General features: G+C 47.1%; 1 protein-coding gene across 1 annotated transcript in view; it reads right to left on the bottom strand.

Moving 5' to 3' along the window:
- Nucleotides 1-25,468, bottom strand: part of SUGP1 (SURP and G-patch domain containing 1) — a 30,737-nt gene continuing 5,269 nt past the window's right edge. Inside the window, exons 3-14 of the mRNA XM_037028708.1 lie at nt 25,319-25,419; nt 24,138-24,338; nt 21,882-22,005; nt 21,463-21,563; nt 20,393-20,516; nt 8,397-8,752; nt 3,042-3,148; nt 2,097-2,274; nt 1,730-1,836; nt 984-1,129; nt 503-632; nt 1-199 (exon numbers count right to left, since the gene is read on the bottom strand). Of these exons, the coding sequence (XP_036884603.1) occupies nt 173-199; nt 503-632; nt 984-1,129; nt 1,730-1,836; nt 2,097-2,274; nt 3,042-3,148; nt 8,397-8,752; nt 20,393-20,516; nt 21,463-21,563; nt 21,882-22,005; nt 24,138-24,338; nt 25,319-25,419 (1,702 nt within the window). The 3' untranslated portion in view covers nt 1-172. The remainder of the gene's footprint in view (nt 200-502; nt 633-983; nt 1,130-1,729; nt 1,837-2,096; nt 2,275-3,041; nt 3,149-8,396; nt 8,753-20,392; nt 20,517-21,462; nt 21,564-21,881; nt 22,006-24,137; nt 24,339-25,318; nt 25,420-25,468) is intronic.

The following is a 25,468-nucleotide window of genomic DNA, read 5'->3' as shown; positions in this document are numbered from 1 at the left end:
TGATGGCACAACCAGGCTTCCACAGTGGGCAAGCACTGAGACTTTAATACAGAGCACAACATTCACAACAATGGGAAGAAGGGCCGGCAGAAATGCAGTCTGAAACATTCCACAGTCCAAGAACGCTCGGTGGGTTATCTGGAAAGTACATTTGCGTGTTTCTCCAGAATACTCAGTAGTAAGGCCGTCTGGGGTTGTTCTGCAGGAGGCAAAATGATAAAAGGATAGCAGGTTATTGCTGAAGACAAACAACAGTTCCTTCCACCCACAACATTCTAGGGGTAGATGAGCTCACATCCTTCAGCTGGGAGGACAAGCTTTGTGGGGGAAGAAGGGGCTCAAATGTAGGTGGAGAGGAGGTGGATATTGCTGGTGAGACCTGCCCTAGCTGGAATGGGGAATGAAGGACACTTCTGTCACTAACCCTGCCACCCCACTACTGTGGAGAGTACAGAGCTAGTGGCCCAGTCAAGAGCAATGTAGGGGATGGGGATGCACATACCAGGGGGTTGGGCCGGAAGCGGTAGGCGAGCATCATCCTCTTGCGGAAGGCCTCGTACTCGTCATCTTCCTTAGAAAGCTCTGCCGGCCGGTCAATGCCAAAGCCAGCGCCATCCACTGTAGTTGTGCCCCTACAGAGGATGATGGGGAAATGTGATCAGGGAAGCAGGCTGGTGCCAACAGGAGATGCTTGGCCTGAGCTTGGGCAGAGGGGCCTAGCCCACCTGCTTGCCTAGGCTCAGGAGGAGCAGCAGCTCAAAGTGGGGCTGAGGAGCCCATGTAGGCTCTGTTGGGCTGGGGAACATATATGTGGGACACACCCAGCACTGTGGGAGGAGGGAAGAGCCTAAGCTGGGCTAGTCATCAGAGTTCACAGCTAGGCCTGACTCTGGCCCAGCATCAGGACCAGACCTGAGCACTGGGCCCTGGGCCTGTGTCTCTGGGAACACCCACCCCAACCCTGAATGAAGGGCCACACTCACTTGTTGACTGGGTTCTTGATGCCCTGGCCCTCTGAGCCTAGCCCTTCACCCTCCTTCCAGCCCATCTTCATCAGCATCTGGTAGCCAATGTTCTCCACCGTCAGCTTGAACTCCTTGTACTCAGAGTAGTCGGGCTCACGACCCTCCTGCAGGGCCAGATAGATGTCATCCCCTAGGACCCCAAACATACCCCCAATGGCCTCACTGGCCACTGGCTGGGACCATCTGCCCCCAACCTCAAACTAAGCTCCTCCTCCTCAGTGTTCCCATGATCACACTTAGTGCTTCCTAGCAACCAAGACAAAAAGGGCCTCCTCCACCATGGATAAAATTAATGGTTCAGCTGCAAGGACAAGCCCAGGTTCCAAGGGCAATTTGTTATACAAAGTGTGAAAAGGCAGCTGTGGTCAACTATGCTATGAGGCTTTGTGCCTGTTAGTCGTCTCCGCATGCACAGGAGGAATGTTGAGCTCTTGTTCTAAGGAGCCCGGTCTGTGGGGGCTTGTACCTGAGAAATGCTTTGCCTGTACACTGCACTTAATTGGCTCCACTGGAAGCAGGATTTCCCAAAGCCCAGGGAAATGTTTCTAAAGTGGCAGCTGAGCTATTTGTGAATTCCCCAAACGAACAACGTCTGCCATGAACAGATGCCTCCCGTGGAAGAGGGCCTGATTCTCCTGTGTGTGAGGAGGCTACCTGCTAGACAGGCCGACAGCAGGGCTGATACCTGGGAACTCCCCATTCACCTTTAGGGCCTTGAAGGTCTCCATGAACTTCTCCAGTTCATCTGGCGGCAGGAAATCTCCAATGAAGTGCTTGCCCCGGCCCATTTTTGTCAGCTGCTCAGCCCATTCTGCCCAGAGAGGAAGCAAAGGTAAAAGAAGGAAGGAGGGGAGTAGCTGCGGTGGAAGGAGGCAGCTGGTGGAGACCCTGACCTGAACCCTGCTTCCCCAGGGCACCCCTGCACCACTCCTTTTACTACTGAGGAAACTGAGGCACAGAGAGGCTAACTCTTGTGCTCAAGGCCTTATAGGCCAAGAGGTGAATGGGGGGGATTCCTCTGCCATCCAGCTCCACCCCCAAACCTGTCCCCAGCCTGATGCTCTGGCGCACCCCGAGTCTTGTCCATCTCCATGCGCCGCAGTTGGTGCTCCCAGGTACCCAGCTCGCTATCCACCTCCTCATCGCTGTCGTAGCCATGCTGGTGTTGCTGCAGTGCCTTTTCCCACAGCAGCTGCATGTCCTGCATTGCACGCTTGTGCTGCATGATCATGTCGTACATCTGCTGCATCTGTAGGTGTCACAAGCTGTGAGCAGGGTCTGTGCCCATGTGCATGGCAGGGGCTCTCTGGGCATGTCAGGGCTCCCTCCCCGAGGCAGGCCTGTGAGCAGGGCCTGGAGCAAGTGCTCAACAAGGCACTGAGTCCTGTGCTAAGAGCTGCCCTGATTCCGCAAGGCCCCATGATGGGCAGAGGCCCCTCTCTGCCTGGCCCAAAGGTGGGCTCTGTCATCATGGACTGAATGAGGGAGACTTGGGTTCCTGACCCCTAAGAAACTTAAGGGTAATGTGACAGGGCTGCTGGTCTGGAGGAGATGACCAGGGTGAGGTGTCCTCAAGAACTGACAGGCCAATACCTCTAGTTCCCCAAGAAAGCAGCAAAGAGGCCAAACTGACCCTCACCCAAACACTGCCCAATACCGGCTGAGTGGCCCTTACATCACTCATGGCGCCCAGTACTAGCCAAGCCTGTCCTGGACTAGATGCTGGAGGGAAGTGGATGAATAATTTAAGACTATCGAGTGTGAACAGCTCACAGACACAATGTGGAGTAGCTATGGAGCATCAGCCGTTAGGGATGATAGGTCAGTGTAAGGAAGCCTGAGCTCTGGGCCCAGATGCAGTCTGGGGAGGGCCGTTGGGGGCTGGTATGCTGTTGAGGGGGAACCTGCCAGCCCAGGAGCCTCTTCACTGTCCATCTAGCCACTGCATCACGGGTGTGTGTGGAGGGACAATGCGCCACCAGCAGTTATGGAGCCTGCCTCACACTCTGGCCTTACCTCCTGCTGTTCCTTCAGCTGCTTCTTCTGGGCGTCCGACAGCTCTGTGACGCCAACTAGGCCCACGGGTTTCCCCTTCTCATAGCCTAGTCCCTTGAGGTCCTGAACTGGAAACAGAACACAGGCCAGTCAGTGATGGACACATGGGCCTGACCTTGCTCCTGTGTGCAGTGAAGAACCCACTTGCGGAAAACACCTAAAGTGTCCTAGGTGGTGTAACTCAGCAGACTGAGCACCAGCCTGTGAACCAAAGGGTTGCCGGTCTGATTCCCAGTCAGGGCACTCGCCTGGGTTGAGGGCCACATCCCCAGTAGGGTTTGCACGAGAGGCAACCACACATTGATGTTTTTCTCCCTCTCTTTCTCCTTCCCTTTCCCCTCTCTCTCTAAAAGATAAATAAAATCTAAAAAAAAAAAAAACCCACACTGGAGGCACCTGGAGCATATAGCAGGTCCCTCAGATCAGTTCAGTTAGTCTTCTGTGTCATGTGAGGACCACAGGAGTCACACCTGGCACCGTCATGTGTGCCCAGTTTCATTCCCACATGCTCTCTTCAGGCAGGTCCTACACCGCCATGTTGCAGACACAAACACCAGGATTCAGAGGGCAGGGGCCTCAGTCAGGAGTAACACTGCTGGGTCTCTGCAGAGCCAGAGACTTGAGAGCAGAGATGAGCATGTGTGCATGCACACCCACACACTGGCTCTTGAAAGTAAGCCCGGCGGTAGGCAGACACCCAGTGTAGACATACACAGGTTCAGAGACTGGTATAAGGCTCGGTTGTGTAGCTCTGTTAGCTCCTTCCAGGGAGGCAGCCAACTATCCTCACAGTAACTGACATTTAATTTGGCATTAGCTTCGGGGTTCTACTGGAGCTCCGGCAGCACTGAGCCATGTGAAGATGCTGTGATGGCCCATCTGGGTGGTGGGAACAACTAGCCCTCAGGCAGTGGCTTCTGGGGGAGAAGCCAAGCAGAGGGGGTGGAATGACTCCACAGGGAAGGTGAAGAGAGCTTGGTTCTCTAGCTCCCCATGGCTGGGGCTTTGCCAGCAAAAACCAAGTGCAGATGCTCTGCGACCCCAGGAATGTACCCGATCCCTTCTGGAAGGTCTGTGGGGGCTCTGTGGAGAGGGCTTTCTATGATGAGAATGAATGCCAATACCTTAGAGCTTAAGGGAGACAACAGACCTTAAGCTAACAGCCAACAGACAACAGACCTATCTACATGCCATCCATAAGAAGCTCACTTCAGATACAAAGACACACAGAGGTTGAAAGTGAAAAGACAGGGAAAAAACTCCATGTAAATAGTAACCAAGAGATAGCTGGGAAGGCTATACTAGTATCGGACAAAAAGACTTTAATTCAAATAAGTTTATACTATACAGACTCCATGGTGAAAGACTGAAAGCTAAGATCAGGAACAGCTAAGTATCCCTGCTTTTGCCACTTCCGTTTAACATAGCACTGCAATTGTTAACCAGAGCAATTGGGCAAGAAAAGAAATAAGAATCATTGAAATCAGAAAGGAAGAAGTAAAACTGTCGCTATTTGCAGATGACATAATCTTACATATAGAAATTCCTAAAGATCTACAAAAAGAGAGACTTCCGCCAAGATGGAGGCATAGGTGGAAACACTGTGCCTCCTCCCACAACCAAGTTTGAATACAACAAAGGTTTAGTAAACAAAGACACAGCCAAAGAACAGAAAATTGAACTATACAGAAGTCCGACAACAACAAACCTTTCAACCGGGACTGGTAAGAGGGGCGGAGCCAGCAGCGGAGCAGGGTTAGGCAGGAAAGATCCCCCAACCCAGGCACACAGGCAGCGTGGACCCAGTCAGGGTGCAGGCGGGGCAGACTGACCGCAGTTGCACATTCTCGCACAGTGAGACGGACCTCGCAGGCCCCAGCAAGCAAACCCAGTGGGAGAGGGCTGACCGCAGTGGCACATTTGCTGCGTGCAGTGGGACTAAAGGCGCGGGCCCGGTAACTGTGGCAGCTGCCACACCTGTGGGGGCCGTGGCAGGAGATGGCAGACAGGACCCCACTGCTCCTCTTTGACCCTGCCCCCACATACAGCGTCACAACCCAGCAACTGAGTTGCCCTGCTCAGGTGAAGACCTAGGGTTCTGATCCTGCTACGTAACAGGCACAAATAGCCCATAAGATGGCGCAAGAAGAACTCAAAGCCCCGGAGCCCATAACTCTAAGCGACCAAGAAATAGCCAGCCTCTCAGATGCACAGTTCAAAACAATGGTGATCAGGATGCTCACAGAATTGGTTGATTTTAGCTACAAATTAGAGGAACATATGAAGGCTAAACTAATTGAAATGAAGGGAATGCACAGGAAACCAATAGTGATGGAAAGGAAACTGGGACTCAAATCAATGGAGTGGACCAGAAGGAAGAACGAAACATCCAACCAGGAAAGAATAAAGAAACAACAATTCAAAAAAATTGAGGAGAGGCTTAGGAACCTCCAGGACATCTTGAAAGATTCCAACATCCAAATTATAGGGGTACCAGAAGGGGAAGAGAAACAGACACGAGTGCAAAACTTATTTGAACAAATAATAAAAATAAAGGAGAACTTCCCCAGTCTGGCAAAGGAAATAGACTTCCAGGAAGTCCAGGAAGCTCAGAGAGTTTCAAAGAAGTTGGACCCAAGAAGGAACACACCAAGGCACATCATAATTACATTACCCAAGATTAAAATGAAGGAGAGAATCCTAGAAGCAGCAAGAGATAAGGGGACAGTCACCTACAAAGGAGTACCCATCAGACTGTTAGCTGATTTCTCAAAAGAGACCTTCCAGGCAAGAAGGGGCTGGAAAGAAGTATTCCAAGTCATGAAATCCAAAGACCTACAGCCAAGATTGCTTTATCCAGCAAAGTTTTCATTTAGAATGGAAGGACAGATAAAGTGCTTCTCAGATAAGGTCAAGTTCAAGGAGTTCATCATCACCAAGCCCTTATTATATGAAATGCTAAAGGGAGTTATATAAGAAAAAGAAGATGAAAAATAGGAACAGTGAAAGGACAGCAAACTCACAGTTATCAACAACCACACCTAAAACAAATGCAAACCAAGAGGACAGCTAGATCAGGAGTGGAACCATAGAAATGAAGAACACATGGAGGGTTAGCAACAGGGGAGTGGGAGGAGGAGAAGGGGGGAGAAGGTACAGAAAATAGCATAGACAGTAGGTAGAAAATAGATGGGGGGAGGGCAAGAATACTGGGGGAAATATAGAATCTAAAGATCTTGAGACACGTGGTTATAAACTAAGGGGGGGGAGAATGGTGGGGGAGGGGGTGTGCGGGTGGAGGAGAATGAAGGGGGAATAGAACAACTGTAATGGTATAATCAATAAAATATTTTAAAAAAGAATCTACAAAAAGGCTGCTAGACATGAAAAATGAATTCAGCAAAATTGAAAGATATATAATCAATACACAAAAATCAGTTGTATTTATATACAACTGATATATAATCCAAAAATGAAATATATAATCCAATATATAATCCAATATATATATAATCCAATATATTAGCAATAATATAATCCAAAAATGAAATTTAACGGTCGCTGGTTCAATTCCTAGTCAGGGCACATGCCTGGGTTGTAGGGCAGGTCCCAGTGGGAGCCACGTGAGAGGCAACCACACACTGATGTTTTTCTCCTTCTCTTTTTCCTTTCCTTCCCCTCTCTCTAAAAATAAACAAATAAAAACCTTAAAAAACACAAAGCCAAAATTAGTTAAAAAAATACTATCTCCTTTTCATAAACTAACTAAGTAATAAAGAAAGAAAGAAGATCTAAGTAAATGAAGGGAAATCCTTTCTGTTTACATCTTGGAAGACTTAAATATTGTTAACCTGTCAGTGCTACCCAAAGTGATCTACAGATTCAATGCAATCCCTATCAGAACCCCAAAAGTGTTTTTCTGCAGAAATGAAACAGCCCATCTGAGAAACTGTAAGAAATTTCAAGGGATCCCAAATAGCTCAAGTTTGAAAAAGAACACAGTTGGAAGACTAACACTCCCAATTTCAAAACTTAATACAAAGGTAGTGATCAAAACAATATGGTAATAGAAAACTGTACTTGAACAAGAATTAAATAAAAATTAAAATTAAAAAAATGTATAAAATTGGTTTTTAAGAATAATAAATTATCTCATTTTTAAAAAATGAAAAAAAAAACAAAACAAAACAATATGGTACTGGCATACAGACAAATATACAAATCAGTGTAATAGGGCCCAGAAAGAAACTTTTACTGAAATGTCAACTGATTTTTGACAAAAGCATCAAGACCATTTGAGGGGGAAAGAACAGTCTTTTCAACAAACAGTGCTGGGACAGCTAGATACCCATATGCAAAAGAATAAAGCTGAACCCTTACTTTATATCATACATGAAATTTAGTTTAAAGTGGACCAAATACCTAAATTCAAAAGCTAAAACTAGAAAACTCTTAGAAGAAAATTGGGGCAAATCTTCATGACCTCATATTTAGCTATGGTTTCTTAAACATGATGCCAAAATCATAGGTAACAAATGAAAAAGTAAATTGAACTTCATTAACATTTAAAAATTTTGTGCATCTGTCTACAGCCATACCACCTTGAATGTGCCCGATCTCATCTAAAAATTTTGTGCATCAAAGGACACTATCAAAAGGGTGAAAAGACAACCCACAGAATGAGAGAAATATTTGTAAATAATATATCTAAATGGGGGTTAATATTCAGAATACACAAAGAACTCCTACAACTCAATGGCAAAAAGACGAACAACCCAATTAAAAATGGGAGGAGAAGTAAAATAGACATTTCTCCAAACAAGCTATACAAATGACCAATGAGCACATGGAAAGATGCTCGACACTATAAGTCACTATGAAAAGGCAAATCAAAATTACAGTGTTATCCCACTTTATACCTATGAGGATGACTATAATACAGGGAGGATGTGGAGAAACTGAAACTCATTCATTGCTGGAGGGAATGTAAAATGATGCACCTGCTATAGAGAACAGTTTGGTAGTTCCTTAAAGTTAAATGTAGAATGACCCAGTGATTCCACTCCTAGGTATACACACAGGAGAACTGAGATCAGGGATTCAAACAGTACTCCTACACACATGTTCATTCAAAGCAGCACTAGCTGCAATTGCTAAAAGGTGGAAACAATCCAAGTGTCCAAACAGACGAAGGATGAAGTGATCCGCCCACACACCGGAATACCGTTCAGCCACAGAAGGGAAGAAAGTCCTGATACCTGCTGCAACACAGACAAACCCTGAAGACATGATGCCAGACCTCCTGACAAAGCCTACCTGACAGAGGCGAGGGGGTAGTGTCCACGTCCCTCTGCACCAGCTCAGCGGGTGGGAGTTCCACCTTGTCCTCCTCAGGCCCCCATCGGCTCTTTCGCTTCCTCTTCACAGTGGCTGTGGTGGTGGGTTTTCCTTGGGCAGCTGGAGCGGGGGTGATAGCAGGTGAGGGGGCTGATGAAGCAGGAGAGGTGGCAGTGGGGGGCACAGACCCTGACGGGGTCTCAGGAGGGGGTCTGTGCTGCAGGCAGAGGTCAGGCCCCATTTGGGTGCCTGTGGGGCCTGTCCTTGCTTTCCGGAACTCCTCCAGCTTCTGGCGGTAGTACTTGTACCCCTGGCTGCTGGGTTCATATAGAAAGCTGCAAAGGAGAGTCGGGTGGGGGGACACACTGTCAGCTGGGGCAGGAGCAGCATGGGCCTTGTGCAGGCACCCCCAGGTCAGCCAGGGTCACTTCAAAGTCCCCACCATGACCTCCTGTTCTGCCAGGCCTCAGTGGTGGTTGGTTGTAGTTAACCAAATCTGAGAAACGACATGACATGCCGTAGCCTGTCACAATGCCAAGGGCCATACCAAGCCCCAACCTCACCTTTATCAGGCACCTGTCACACTGTCACTGATTCTCTGCTTCTAAGGAAAAGGGGGAAGCTCCTCAGACCTGCCCCAGGGTCTGTGAAGCTTTCCCTGCTGGCTTAGAGGAGCACTAGTGCCTCCACAAGAAACCCCGAGGTACAAGAGATGCCTGGTGCCAGAAAAGGCAGCATTTGCCCCTGAATGCACAACTCAGAATATCCGTGTTTTCTGCTGCATCCATGAGCAGTGTCAAGAGCAAAAAGGGCCAAAACAAAGACAACGAACATCAGAAAAAATGAAGACCTGGACTCCACCCCAAGGGCAAAAGCCCCTGCCTTGCTGGTCCCCCCACACCACGCTAGGAACAGGTAGCACTAGGTTCAGAAATGGCAGAGGCTGCAGCTCCCTGGCATCTCTCAGAGTATGCATGTCCTGAGTCCACAGTCCCATCTCTGGGGTCCACACCAGAGGGAAGAGACACAGCCTAGCTTCACGTAAGAAAACCTCTGTGTATACAGGTTACATGGCCTTCCACAAGAAGGGGCTAGATCTCTGTTGAATGCACAGACCCGAAGGGGTGTGCCATGGCACTGTGCTGTGCTATTACAAAAGCAACCTGCAGGCTTAAGGATGCTGTAAAATTCCTTTTGTATCAAACACAACAAAAAAAGTCGCCAGTGTGCCTCAGTTGGTTGGAGCACCATCCCATTGACCAAAAAGTGTGGGTTCAATTCCCCATATGTGGTGTGTACGAGAAAGCAACCAAGTCAATGTTTCTCTCTCATATCAATGTTTCTCTGTTCTCTCCCTTCTTCTCTCACTAAAAGTAATGAAAAAGTGTCCATAGGTGAGGATTTAAAAAAAAAACCCATAACAAAGAAATTCCACAGACTGTTTCTATGTACCTACATAGAGAGTCAGAAGTGGGGTATAAGGACCCCCAGTTCCACTAATACTGGTACTTAGAGCAGGACAGAGGGGCAACGAGGGGGCAGCATCTTGTTTGTACTTCTGGGTCATAGTATAAGCATGTACCATGCTTGTACACCCTTTAAAAAACCTAGTAAGAGACACTTGTATAAATTAAAGGAAACAAAAAGCAATAAAATTGTTAAGCCTCTAGCCAGGCTAAGGAAAAAAAAGGGCATATACTACTAATAACAGAAATGAAAGAGAGGATATCACTACAGATCCTATAGACATTAAAAGGATAATAAAGGATTACTGTGAACAACTCTATGCCCACAAATTTGATAACCCAGGGAAATGAACCAATTCCTTATAAGACAATTCACTAAAGCTCACACAAGAAACAGACAAGCTGAAAAGGCCTATTTCTATTAAAGAAGTTGAAACAGTAAGTAATAACCTTCTAAATTACAACAAACCATGCCCAAGAGTTCCCTAGTGAATTCTAGCAAACATTTAAAAAAGAAATTATACTAATTCTCTACAATCCCTTTCAGAAGATAGAAGCAGAGAGAATACTTCCTAACTCACTCAATTATCCTAATTCCAAAACCAGACAAAGACATTGCAAGAAAATACAGACTAACATCTTTCATGACTATAGATGTCAAAGTCCTCAACAAAATATAAGCAAACAGAACCAATGGGACCTGGCCAGGTAGCTCAGTTGGTTAGAATACCATCTCGGTATGTCAAGGTTGTGGGATTCCTCTCTGGTCAGGACACATACAAGAATCACCCACTGAATGCACAACTAAACAGAACAACAAATTGACATCTCTCTCTCCCTTTCTCCCTCTAAAACCAATTTTAAAAAAAAAGTGTCCTGGCCAGATGGCCAGGAGCATTGTCCTGTCCACCAAAAGGTGGGTTTGATTCCCAGTCGGGGCACATATCTAGGTTGCTGGTTTGATCCCTGACTGGGGTATATACAGAAGGCAACTGATCAATGCCTCTTTTTCTCTCCAATCAATACAAACATATCCTCTGGTGAGGATTTCAAAAAAAAAAAGCAACCAATTAATGTGTCAATAAGTGAATCAACAAATCGATGTTTCTGTTTCTTTTCTTCTCTCTCTCTAAAATCAATAAATAAAATTTAAAAATACATTATTAAACCGAATCTACCACCCTGGTTGGTGTAGCTCAGTGGATTCAGTGCGGGCCTGAAAACCAAAGGGTTGCCAGTTTGATTCCCAGTCAGGGTACACGCCTAGGTTGTGGGCCTGGTCTCCAGTTGGGGGCACATAGAGCAACCACACACTGATGTTTCTCCACCTCTCTTTCTCCTTCCCTTCCCCTCTCTCTAAAAATAAATAAGTAAAATAAAAATTAAAAAACCCCGAATCTACCAATGTATAAAAAGAATTATACACCACGACCAAGTGGGACTTATGCTAGGCATGTAGGCTGATTCAACATTTGAAAATCAAGTAATATAGACTTCTGCCACGATGGAGGTGTAGGTGGAAACACTGTGCCTTCTCCCACAACCAAGTTTGAATACAACAAAGGTTTAGTAAACAAAGATGCAGTCAAAGAACAGAAAACTGAACTAGACGGAAGTCTGACAACAAACCATTCAACCGGGAAAGAGAGGTGGAGCCAGAAGTGGAGCAGGGTCGGGTAGGAAGGATCCCCCCGACCCAGGTGACCCAGGAGCGCAGGCACCTGGGGTAGCATCTCGGACCCAGTGAGGGTACGGGGCAGGCTGAGCGTGGTTGCACATTTGCGCATGTGCGCAGATAAACTCAGCAAAGGAGTGAGCAGTGAGAGGGACCCCGAGGCCCCTTCGGCGGGAGGAGGCAGAGGGGACTGCCATTGATTTCCTTTGACCCCGCCCCCACATACAGTGTCACAACCCAGCAACTGAGTTGCCCCGCCCTGGTGAACATCTAGGGCTCCGCTCCTCATACATAACAGGCATGAACAGTCCAAAACATGGCTCAAGAAGAACTCAAAGCCCCCAGAGCCCATAACTCTAAGCGACCAAGAAATAGCCAGCCTATCAGATGCACAGTTCAAAACAATGGTGATCAGGATGCTCACAGAACTGGTTGATTTTAGCTACAAATTAGAGGAACATATGAAGGCTAAACTAATTGAAATTAAGGGAATGCATAGGAAACCAATAGCGATGGAAAGGAAACTGGGACTCAAATCAATGGAGTGGACCAGAAGGAAGAAAGAAACATCCAACCAGGAAAGAATAAAGAAACAACAAGTCAAAAAAATGAGGAGAGGCTTAGGAACCTCCAGGACATCTTTAAATGTTCCAACATCCGGATTATAGGGGTACCAGAAGGGGGAAAGAAACAGCCACGAGTGGAAAACTTACTTGAACAAATAATAAAGGAGAACTTCCCCAGTCTGGCAAAGGAAATAGACTTCCAGGAAATCCAGGAAGCTCAGAGAGTTTCAAAGAAGTTGGACCCAAGAAGGAACACACCAAGGCACATCATAATTACATTACCCAAGATTAAAATGAAGGAGAGAATCCTAGAAGCAGCAAGAGATAAGGGGACAGTCACCTACAAAGGAGTACCCATCAGACTGTTAGCTGATTTCTCAAAAGAGACCTTACAGGCAAGAAGGGGCTGGAAAGAAGTATTCCAAGTCATGAAATCCAAAGACCTACAGCCAAGATTGCTTTATCCAGCAAAGTTTTCATTTAGAATGGAAGGACAGATAAAGTGCTTCTCAGATAAGGTCAAGTTCAAGGAGTTCATCATCACCAAGCCCTTATTATATGAAATGCTAAAGGGAGTTATATAAGAAAAAGAAGATGAAAAATAGGAACAGTGAAAGGACAGCAAACTCACAGTTATCAACAACCACACCTAAAACAAATGCAAACCAAGAGGACAGCTAGATCAGGAGTGGAACCATAGAAATGAAGAACACATGGAGGGTTAGCAACAGGGGAGTGGGAGGAGGAGAAGGGGGGAGAAGGTACAGAAAATAGCATAGACAGTAGGTAGAAAATAGATAGGGGGGAGGGCAAGAATAGTAGGGGAAATATAGAATCTAATGAATCTGAGACACGTGGTCATAAACTAAGGGGGGGGAGAATGGTGGGGGAGGGGGTGTGCAGGGTGGAGGGGAATGAAGGGGGCAGAACAGAACAACAACTGTAATGGTATAATCAATAAAATATATTAAAAATAAAAAAAGAAAATCAAGTAATATAAAAATAAAGATCACATGATCATATCAATAGCTGCAAAAATTTTTTGACAAAATTCAATACCCATTCATAATAAAACCTCTCAATATACTAGAAATAGAGGCAAACCTCCTCAACTTGATGAAGCATATCTACAAAAACACCACCGCTAATACCCCACTTGATGGTGAGACAGCTGGAAAGTTCCCCACTAAGGAAGAAGGCAAGAATATCCCACTTCACCAATGCCTTTCCATATCATACTGGAAGTCCTAGAAATGCAAATGATGAGAAAAGGAAAGAGGTATTCTAATTGAGAAGGAAGAAATAAAATTATCTTTGTTTGCGAATGACATGATTAGAAAACACACAAAAGAACAGACACACACATGCGCACACCCTGCAAAGACTCTTGGAACTGATAAACTATTATACAGCGAGGTTGCAGAGTACAAAAATTATACACAGGAGTCAATCACTTTCCTATGTGCAAGCAGTAAGTAAGTGGAATCTGAAGTTAAAATTACAATACCATTTGTATTAGCATTAAAAATATTAAATACTGGCCCTGGCTGGTGTAGCTCAGTGGATTGAGCACGGGCCTGCGAACCACACGATCACGGTTCGATTCCCAGTCAGGGCACATGCCTGGGTTGCAGGCCAGTTCCCAGCAGAGAACTCATGAGAGGCAACCATACATTGATATTTCTCTCCTTCCCTTCCCCTCTAAAGATAAATAAATAAAAATCTAAAAAAACAAAAGGTAAATACTTAGGTATAAATCAAACAAGTATGTACAAAATCTGTATGAATAAAACTTCAAAATTCTGATGAAAGACTTCAAAGAACTAAATAAATGGAGAGATATTCTATGTTCATGGATAGGAAGACTCCATATTTTCAAGATAATACACCTTCCCAACTTGATTTCTAGACTTAATTCCAATCAAAATCCCAGCAAGTTATCTTGTAGATAATGACAAAGTGACTCTAAAGTTTATATGTAGAGAAAAATGACCCAGAATAGCCGACATAATACTGAAAGTTGGAAGACTGACACTACCTGACTTCGAGGCCTGCTGTGAAGCTATGGTCATCAAGACAGTGTGGTACTGATGAAGGAACAGATGAACTGATCACTAGAACAAAATAAAGGACCCAGAAACAGGCCCACATAAACACAGTCAACCGACCTTTCCCAAAAGGAGCAAAGGCAAAACAATGGAGCAAAGACAGTCTTTTCAACAAATGATGCTAAAACTGGACACTGTCATGAAAAAAAAAAAGAATCTAGACATGGACCTTACATCATTCACACAAAAACTAATTAGAAATGGATCACAGACCTAAATGTACAACGCAAAAATATAAAACTCCTAGAATATAGGAGAAAACCTAGATGACCTTGGGTATGGCAATGACTTTTTAGATAGAAAACCAAAGGCACAATCCAAGAAAAAGAAACTGATAAACTAGATTTCATTAGAATTAAAAACTTCTCTATGAAAGACAACGTCAAAAGAATGACAACACAAGCCACACTGGGAGAAAACATTCGCAGGACACAGCTGATAAAGGAGTGTAAAATATAGAAACTCTCAGAACTCAACAGTAAGAAAACAAATAACTCAATTTAAAAATAGACCAATGACCTTACCATATACCTCACCAAAGATTTACAGATAGCAAATGAGCCCATGAAAATATGCTCCACATCATATGTAATCAGGGAAATGTAAATTAAAACGTGATACCACTGCACACCTACTGAAATGGCGAAGATCAAGAACACTGACACCACCAAATGCTGGTGAGGATACGGAGCACCAGGAACTCTCTCTCACTCCTGGGGGAATGCACAGGGTACAGCCACAGTGGAAGACAGTTTGGCGGTTTCTTACAAAACTAAAAATACCACTTTTCAACAATCACACTCCTTGGTATTTACCCTAAAGAGACCTTCGGGTAAATCACAAAAACCTGTCCATGGACGTTTACAGTAGTAGCTTTCTTCAAAACTGTCAAAACTCAAAAGTAACCAAGGTGTCCTACGGTAAGTGAATAAATAAACGGTAGTACATCTAGAAAATGGAGTATTATTCAGTGCTAAAAAGAAATGAGTTAAGGCTCAGTTGGTTAGAACATCGTCCCATGCACCAAAAAGTGATGAGTTCAAATCCTGGTCAGGACACATGCCTAGGTTGCATGTCTGATCCCCACTTGGAGCAGATGCAGGAGGAAACCTATTGATATTTCTCTCTCATGTCCATTTTCCTTTCTCTCTCCCTTCTCCCCTCCCTAAACTCTGAAATCAAGAGGCATATCCTTGGATGAGGATTAAAAAAAAAAGCTATGAAGCTATGAAGCCATGAAAAGACATGGAAGAAACCTAAATGCATGTAACTAAGTGAAAGAAGCCAATCTGAAAAGGCTACATACTAGGATTCCAATTGTATGACATTCTGGCAAAGGTAACACTACCAAATCAGTAAAAAGATTAACGGTTGTCAGGGATGAAGGAGGGATGAAGGAGGGATGAAGGAGGGATGAAGGAGGGATGAACAGTCAGAACAGCAGATTATATTTTAATTTATTTTTTAAAATATATTTTTTAAGATTTTATTTATCTTTAGAAGGGAAAGGAAGGAGAGGAGAGAAATATCAACATATGGTTGCCTCTCGTGTGTCCCCTGCTGGGAACTGGCCTGCAACCCAGGCATGTGCCCTGACTGGGAATCAAACTGCGCTTGTGTGGTTCGACCATGTGGTTCGCAGGCCCGCGCTCAATCCACTGAGCTACACCAGCCAGGGCTCCGGAACAAGAGATTTTAGATCACCCCTCTGGTAGAAGTAATCCTCCCTCCTTCCCCTCTAACCAAAGTTAACACTTTGGTGTCTTTCCTTCCATTTTTTTTCCCAGTGCAGATTTATCTGAACAGAGCTGTCATGCTAATTTTTGTACCCTGATTTTTAAGTAACTTTTTAACCCAACGACATAAGGCTTTCTCATTAGAACACAGTGGAATGTGGGGGCAAAGGCACTTTCACTAACTGGCCTGCTTGCTTCAGTTTTTTCACCTGTGAGAGGCCAGCACACTAGACCGCTGTAAAGAACAACTTGGCTCACAGGGGTGGAGTGTCAGGGATGCAGTTATGGGTGAGTAGTCCACTGGGGCTGGGCATTCAACGTGTTACTAATTTTTCATGACTATGGATGATGCTGTATCTGACATTATTTCTGGGGACAGCATCTCAAGAAGTGGGATGACTGGTCAAAGGAATGAGTGAACAATTACTGGGTGAACAGTTGTTTTCCAGAACACACAGGCACTGGGGTGTGCCTGGCCCATGTGGGGATCAGGAGGACAGGGAAGAGCTAGAGCAGCAGTACGTGAGGTGGCTATTTAATATGGGGGAGAGAAGCTGCCTCACATCTGTCCCCACATGACGATTAAACAGTCCTTGTGGTATGGACTTGCAGGCCCGGACACCCAACCATTCCCCATTCATTCCTCCCTAGTGCATGGAGTGCCCACTGTGGTCCTTCCACTTGGCTATCTCCAACAAGCTGGACATGTGCTAGCAATGCCCCCATGAGGGGGTGACAGTCATGCAGAGGGCCTAGGGGAACCTGCACTGACTGTTTCTTGACTCCCAGGAAAAAGCCTGGGCCTAAGCTGCTGACCTCTGGACCGTTTGACCAGGGACAGCCACCTGGACTCAAAGCACTTGGACAGAATTCCATAACCTCACCCACTTTGCTTCAGATGGGTTTTCATAGTCATTTCCATTTGTGAGTGACCATAAACTAAGTTTCCTGCCCAGGCAGCTCAGTTGGTTAGAGCATAGTCCCAGACAGGCCAAGGCTGCGGATTCAATTCCTAGTCAGGGCATATACAAGTATCAACCAATGAATGCATAAATACGTGGAATAAGAAATCAATGTTTCTCTCTCTCCCCCCCCCCCCTTTACTCTCTCTAAAATCATTTTTTAAAAAAAACCCCAAAACAAAACTAAGTTTCCTGTTTAAATATAAACAGACTTACTTTGGTAAATTTCTTTAAAAGGTACAGTGGCTTAAAGTAGACTCTTAAGCAGACAGTGGTTTGAGTGGTGCAGAGTGGCTGCTGGTATCACAACATCCTGAGAAGATCCCAGGTCTCCTGAGCTTCTAGCTCCTGACCCATGTATCCCACGGCCCCATGATTGGTTACCATGCATGACTGTGGCCAGTGACCCTAGAAGCACAGTTGATCCCATCACTCCCTATGCAGACCTTCCAGGGCTCTCAATAAACACCTGAGCCCTCTGCAACCTGGCCCTGCCGAGCTCCACTGCTTGTGTGCACCGCGTGTGCCAGTGCTCACCCTACACCCCAACCACACTGGCACAGTGCCTGCCATCTCAGCAGCTTTACTCCCATGTGGCGGTCCTTCTGGACACCCTCCACTGTTCTGCGTCTAGCTCCTGCTGGCTTACATGTAGGAGACGCACTGGCTGCCTGCCCAGCATTCACTCCCACTTCCTTCTTCCTGAGTCCCTAATGGGTCTAGAGCCTCTGAATCAACCAGCCCTGGTGGCTGCTGCTCCCAAACTTTTTGTTACAGTCACCATCGCATCTCTTCACTAACTGAGTAGGGACTTGTGTTTCTTGTGGTAAAAAGTGTACTCAATGGAACTTCTGCCAAGATGGAGGCATAGGTGGAAACACTGTGCCTTCTCCCACAACCAAGTTTGAATACAACAAAGGTTTGGAGAACAAAGACACAGCCAAAAAACAGAAAATTGATTATATGGAAGTCCGACTGACGGTAAGAGGGGCGGAGCCAGCAGCGGAGCAGGGTCGGGCAAGACAGATCCCCTGACCTAGGCGTGCAAGTGGCCTGGACCCAGTCACGGTGTGGGGCAGACGGACCGCGCAGGCCCCAGGGGGCGAGGGCTGATGGTGGTGGCACACTCGCATGCAGTGGGACGAAATGTGTGGGCTCGGTGACAGTGGCAGCTGCCACACCTGTGGGGGCCGTGGCAGGAGATGGCAGACGGGACCCCACTGCTCCTCTTTGACCCTGCCCCCACATACAGCGTCACAACCCAGCAACTGAGTTGCCCTGCTCAGGTGAAGACCTAGGGTTCTGATCCTGCTACGTAACAGGCACAAATAGCCCATAAGATGGCGCAAGAAGAACTCAAAGCCCCAGAACCCGTAACTCTCAGCGACCAAGAAATAGCCAGCCTCTCAGATGCACAGTTCAAAACACTGTTTATCAGGATGCTCACAGAACTAGTTGCTTATAGTCACAAAATTAGAGGAACATATGAAGGCTAAACTAATTGAAATGAAGGGAGATGTCCAGGAAACCAATAGCGATGGAAAGGAAACTGGGACTCAAATCAATGGAATGGACCAGAAGGAAGAAAGAAACATCCAACCAGAAAGGAATGAAGAAATGAGAATTCAAAAAAATGAGGAGAGGCTTAGGAACCTCCAGGACATCTTTAAACGTTCCAACATCCGGATTATAGGGGTACCAGAAGGAGAAGAGAAACAGACACGAGTGCAAAACTTATTTGAACAAGTAATAAAGGAGAACTTCCCCAGTCTGGCAAAGGAAATAGACTTCCAGGAAATCCAGGAAGCTCAGAGAGTTTCAAAGAAGTTGGACCCAAGAAGGAACACACCAAGGCACATCATAATTACATTACCCAAGATTAAAATGAAGGAGAGAATCCTAGAAGCAGCAAGAGATAAGGGGACAGTCACCTACAAAGGAGTACCCATCAGACTGTTAGCTGATTTCTCAAAAGAGACCTTACAGGCAAGAAGGAGCTGGAAAGAAGTATTCCAAGTCATGAAATTCAAAGACCTACAGCCAAGATTGCTTTATCCGCAAAACTTTCATTTAGAATGGAAGGACAGATAAAGTGCTTCTCAGATAAGGTCAAGTTCAAGGAGTTCATCATCACCAAGCCCTTATTATATGAAATGCTAAAGGGAGTTATATAAGAAAAAGAAGATGAAAAATAGGAACAGTGAAAGGACAGCAAACTCACAGTTATCAACAACCACACCTAAAACAAAAGCAAACCTAGAGGACATCTAGATCAGGAGTGGAACCATAGAAATGAAGAACACATGGAGGGTTAGCAACAGGGGAGTGGGAGGAGAAGGGGGGAGAAGGTACAGAAAATAGCATAGACAGTAGGTAGAAAATAGATGGGGGGAGGGCAAGAATACTGGGGGAAATATAGAATCTAAAGATCTTGAGACACGTGGTTATAAACTAAGGGGGGGGAGAATGGTGGGGGAGGGGGTGTGCGGGTGGAGGAGAATGAAGGGGGGGAATAGAACAACTGTAATGGTATAATCAATAAAATATATTTTAAAAAAAGAAAGTAAAGTTCAGCCCTGGATGGTGTAGCTCAGTAGACTGAGTGCTGGCCTGCAAACCAAAGGGCCGCTAATTTGATTCCTGATCAGGGCACATGCCTGGGTTGTGGGCCAGGTCTCCAGTTGGGGACATATGAGAGGCAACCACACACTGATGTTTCTGTCCCTCTCTTTCTCCTTCCCTTCCCCTCTCTCTAAAAATTAAAATAAATAAAATCTTTAGGGAAAAAAAAAAGTGTACTCAATGATGCACCACCCCATGCTGGGTTCAGTGTCCACCTTGCAAGCCTCTGCCAGTACACCCTGCAACAGCAACTGCCTTCCATCCTCCCCTGGCAAAGAACAGGTGCCAAACCCCACCGATGAATGAGTGAGTGGGGTGTTCTTCGCTGGGGAAGTCACTACTTGTCCGATCCCCTGTGTGGAACCTACACACAGGCTAGGAGTTTGCACTCCTCAGAGCCTGATGTACCACATTCCTGCTTTCTTGCCATTCCCTCATTGTAAAGATGTGACCTTAAGAGCACGCACAGTGAGCAACTCAGTTCTGTGAGGTTCTGTTGGAGGGCCTGGCTCACCAGGCCTGGGGCTGCTGTCTCTGCTACAAAGGGAACTGGGCAAGGGCTAGAGACTCTTTCAATAAGGCACCTAGGAAAATACAAGACCCCAAGGCCCCCCTCACACCCATCTCAGATGTGAGGGCAGCGACTTCCATTTGGGGAATGCCTTTAGGTAGCAAGGCTGGGTTCTGGGGCCAGAAACTCCTAAAGTTGAGTCCCAGCCCTGCCAGCTTCTTGCCAGGGTATCCTAGCCTGTCTCAGGACCACATCAAATCCTCAGCAGGGGACAGAGAGGGTCTGTGACCAGAGTGAGAGGTCACCTTCCTAGTGGGTCCCCCCCTTACCTGAATGCCTGGTTCTCACGATTGTTCTGGAGAGCGATGGTTTCCACCTCGGGACCCCCATCTGCTATAAACCTGGCCAACCGTTCTGCAAGGTTCTTGACCTCTTCATCCTCTGGGGGTGAAACTTTAAGCAGGCTGTCAGTACTGAGCTCAACTCACCACACCCAACAGCCTAATTTCTGCTAAGAACCCCATAGGCAACAAGAGGGGTTTATTTTAGGAACAATGCAAAGAAAAACAGGCAAATGGGAATCAGATTACTGAACTGGGACCAAACAGCAGAGTTAATACTACAACCTATTTCAAGCCCCTGCCCTCTGCCCCTTCCCACCCATAGATTTTGGGGGGCCCTGGACACATGTTGGGATATGGAAGCAGAATGTGAGGGAAGGTCTGCATCATGGCCAGAAGAAACATGGGAGCTCCCACCTTGGTCTTCCTGAGGGGTGCTGCCCAGCCAGGTCACATGGGGAGATGAGCCTGGCCCTCCTCCTGGGGAGGTCAGGGCAAAGAGCCACAGAAGACACGATGGATTGACCTCTGTGGCCCATGTCAGGCTTAAATGTCAATCCCTACCACCCACCAGCACTTGGCTTTGATTTTCACTATAGCTGGAAATCATCCAGCCTCTTCCCTATCCCAACACTCATTCTACCAGGATCTCACGAGCTGATTGTTTCTGTCCCCCAGTCCCCTTAGCCCTTGCCCCAAGTGTTAGCCACCACATTTCTCTCTACAGTTCATAGGTACTCATTAACAGTTGTTAAAATGATCATGAAGCAACAGGCTAACAAACTTTCCCTCTCCCCCTTTGCAGGTATAGGGCTGAGTTCCTGAACATGACCCTGACCTTGACCCTTAGGACCCCTCCTCCCTGACTCCTCAGAGCACTGGTGGGGAGGGTGGCATCAGCCCCAGCTTGACCCTGGCTGCCAGGGGAGGCACAGACCTAGGACATCAGTGCTACCCCATGCCACAGCACCCTCTAGGAACGCTGATCCCACGAGGGGTTCAATTGTCCACACACCTTCCCAGAACCTCTCATCCCCGCACCCGCTCCACCCACTTACCTTTCTGAGAAGCTGTCTGCAACTTCTGTGCTTCCTTTTTTATCTCAGCCACCTTCTTTCTGTAGTAGAGGAATTCCCTGCTATTCTTATCATGCAAAAACCTGTAGAGGAGTTTTGCAAAAGAGAATGGAAGATGAGCAATGAAGATGGGTGGATTTGTGCAGCTTCTGAAGACACATTATGCAAAAGCAAGCTGACAAGCAAAGACATCTTGACAAGGCCCAAAAGTACTGGAGCCTCTAGCAACCTTTGGTGTGAGTTAGAAAGTGCTTGGAACAGCGTCTGGCCCACACGCAAGCAAGCACCCAGCCCTGAACCCAGTCTAAGTACCACGAGAGTTTTACAAGAACGTCTGCATGTACTACTGTGTGGCAAGAGCATTAAGTAGCAGTGGTCTTCCCCCTCCCAGAAATACTTACGAAAATGCCGGGTTATCCTTGTAGTTCTCCATAGCTACTTTTTCTAACTCGGGGCCTCCTTCTGCCACAAAGCGGGCCAATTTCTCTATCACTTTCCGAGTCTCGACTCCCTCTGGGGGTGAAACTTTAAGGAGGCTGTCAGTACTGGGGTTCAACTCACACACCCCACAGTCAACAGGCACACTCTCTCTACGGACCACAAGGACAGAGGGGTAGGGGGAGAAGAGGGTGAAATGCAGGAGGTTGTCAGGCGTCCCGGGTCCATGCACAAAGCACCGTGACGAGAGGGGAGTTGGTCTAAACAGTCTTCACGAGACACACTGGGCGGGAGAGAAGTGTGTGAGCCTCCCAGAGGCCGAGCTGATCCACAGGCTGGAAGGGAGATGTCGAAAAACATAGCCAGCCTCCCCCTTTTTCTGGGAATGCTTAAGTCTTCTTTATTTACCAGTATTCAGTATAATAAATTGGTTCCCTTCCATCCTTCAAAGATGACGAATTCTCTTAAAATATCATTACAAACTCTGATTTACAAACACATCAGATGGGTTTCAATCCACTGCAATTAATTAATGTCATCATAGAGGCTCAAGTGTCCCCTCTGTGGCTGGTTGTGGGGAAATGCTTCTTGTGGCGTGGGAATGTAGCTCAGCCTCCACTTAAAAAACCTCTTTGTGGGTGTGGTCCTGTGTGCCACTTACTCCCCACTGGTTTTCCATGTGGGGGCTGAGCTACAATCCCACACTGCTCGAAGCAGTTTCCTATAGCTGGTAAAGCCTCTTAAAGCTGGCTCCTGAGGCCTTTGGACATGACCCCAGGTGTCTTGCTGGCCTCCTTGCTATCTGCTGTACCAGGATGCTCCAGGTCATCTCATACCCTTCCTGCCCAGACCTACAGCCAGCCATTCTCCAAGAAGTCCTGGTTTTTGTGAGTGAGAAAGTGTTTCCAGACCACTACCTGGGTGCTAGGGATGCTCACTGCAACAAGCTTACTCATTACCTTGGGGCTTTTTCAGTGAACAGAATTACAAAAACACATTTTTGTATTTTTATTAGCCTCCCCTTTGACCCACATGGAACTTTTGTCTTTTTTGCTGATCTGTTTCTGAGGCCATGCATAAGCCACTATACACTTGTGTCCCTTCTATGAGAATTCCCAGAAGAAAGTTCTCCCTGTCAGTCAGCGCCTAGGAGTATTTGCTCTTCTTGGCAATGGGATTAGACACTGAGCCTATAGCCAATCTTATTCCCCTTGTTGCCTGGGGTGCCAGGACGCTGAAAGGAGACAGGAGGGACATGAGACCTCTCCCTTCTCCTGAGTACCTGACATGCCAGGGTCATGACCCTCACCTGGTTGCCGTTTACAAGCACAGGTGCTCTCCTGAGGCCTCATCAATAAAAGGCCTTAACAGGCCTAAAGGCCCTTGAGACACCCACTACCCCTTGTAAAGTGGCGGTTCATGGCAGAGTACAGTTGGAACTGCCAGGGCTCCTGAAGAAACACCACCCCCTCCCTGGCCTGTTCTAATGCTCCAGAATTTCAGGCTGGCCACTCATCTGCCCAGATGCATGGCCTGAAGCTGGTATCCTCTTCCAGAGTAAGGGGTTTAGAGGCTGTCACGGAAGACCATATGGTTGCTTCAGTCTGTATTCAGTCAGGGTGACATGACCATGCCAGCAGGCCTGGGTAGAAGTGGCCTATGACTCCACATGGCTCAGATGGCACTGAGGCCCGATTTTGAAAGTAGACTGGGCTAGAAGCATTAGGAGTGCCACCACTGACACCCTCTGCCCTCCTATACCTCTTTGGGCCTGGACTGGCTCACCCAAGGCCAGTAACCATCTTTCCCTGGGCAGGAGAGTAAACTCTCCAACCTGCAGGTTTGTACCTCTGGCCCAAACTGGCAGGGACAGGTAACCACATTAAGAAATGGGCTTCTGGGCCTCAGAAGGTTCAGAGGGCACGCACCCGGGCTGGGGAGCCACGGGAAGTCCTCCTCTCATGTTGGGAGGAGGATGAAAGTGAACACTCACCAAGGATGCCCCTGTCCTGGCTGGGGACCAGCCCCGGGGAGGATGCTGGGTCCCAGCGTTCCCAGGATGAAGCCCACACTTCAGCCCCACCCCCAACCCAGAAGCCCTCACCTGACTGGACTCCCAAGCACCCCAAACTCCTGGCCATGCTTTCCCTGCCAACCAGGGATTGCCCACAGTGCTAGAAGGCAGTGGTGGAAAAATGCCAGCAGCTCCTACACCTTACCTTTGATCTCCAGCCACTGCTCATAGTCTTCCTCCTCATCTTCATCAGGAGACTGGAAGACACTGGGGCGACTGGCCAGGGGCAGCTGCTTGGCGTGCACATAGTTTTTCACCTGACTCAATGGGCTGCTGATGAGGGGAGGCCTCTTCCCGGGGCGAGGGAGTACTCGAGGTGGGGCGCTGGGCACGCTGGGTGGGGCATCTTCAGAAGAAAGGAAGGACACCTGTGCTGTAGCTCTGTAGTATACCTTTCCGTCTCTCCACCTGAGTGGTGTTGGGGACTGGGACCTCAGTTTCCAGCACAGCGCCTGACAGGTGGTGGGGGCCCAGAGAAAATACCACCCTCTTTTTACAAATGAGGACATTGAGGATCATAGAGGCATGACTTCCTGGTTATCCACCACAGAGCTCTGCAAGCAGCAGCTCTGGTCAGAGGCATCCCTAACACCTACACTGACGGCCCAGGGAAACACCAGCTCTTCCAAACAAAACCTAAGTCCCACATTCAGCTCACAACCATTCCCTTTGATTGTCAGTGGTAAGCTGGAACAAGGCTTTTCAAACACAGCTCGTGACCCATTACCCTATGATGAAGGGCAGCCTGTTCTCCCTTTCCATGGGTGAATTTGGCCTTAAGTTTTTTAAGCTGTTCCCCAGGAAACCTGATAAAAGTCGAAGGTCAGCTCTTTCACCAATAACTTTCTTACAGTAAAAATGAGCTATGATGGTAAACTGCACAGCCATAGTTATGAATGTGCTTCCTGGGGGCAGTTACTCTCACATCTGGCATGTCTCATGGACTCCTGTGGGCCAGGCAGCTCCCCATTTATAAAAGAGGGCCCCTACTGCTCACACTTGAGCTGCCACTCTAACCACAGCCTTGGTCCCACAGCCCTGGACCTGCTTAGTCCTGGCATCTATGCCCCTGGACAAACCTGGGTTGTCCTACCCCTACAGGGTAAGCACCTTGAGTGCAGGGTCTGTGCTCTCCCTTGGGGTATTTAGTTGGGGATGAGTTAAATGAGGTGCTCAGTGAACTCTGGGGATGAGAGGAACAGGTCTGAAGCTGCACCTGCCACTTCTGGGAAGCGAGGGATCCTAGGGGGTGAGAGTAGGCAGCATGAATTGGAGCCAGAGCCTGAGCCTGAGTGGGAGGAGACAGGATGGGAAAACAGCACTCACCTGTGCTAGTCTGTGCCTTCTGCAACTTCAGAAACTGCTGCAAGAAGCTGCCATCATTGGCAAATTTGTTGGAAATGGAAGAGTTGTGTGCATTCGCAATTCTAGACCCAAGACAGAAGACAGAGAGGATAAACCTTGAGTGGAGGGGCT

This window comes from Sturnira hondurensis, unplaced genomic scaffold (assembly GCF_014824575.4).
Source record: "Sturnira hondurensis isolate 20B ecotype Veracruz unplaced genomic scaffold, ASM1482457v3 Scaffold0020119, whole genome shotgun sequence".
NCBI lineage: Eukaryota > Metazoa > Chordata > Mammalia > Chiroptera > Phyllostomidae > Sturnira > Sturnira hondurensis.
This window is presented reverse-complemented; position numbering and strand designations above follow the sequence as displayed.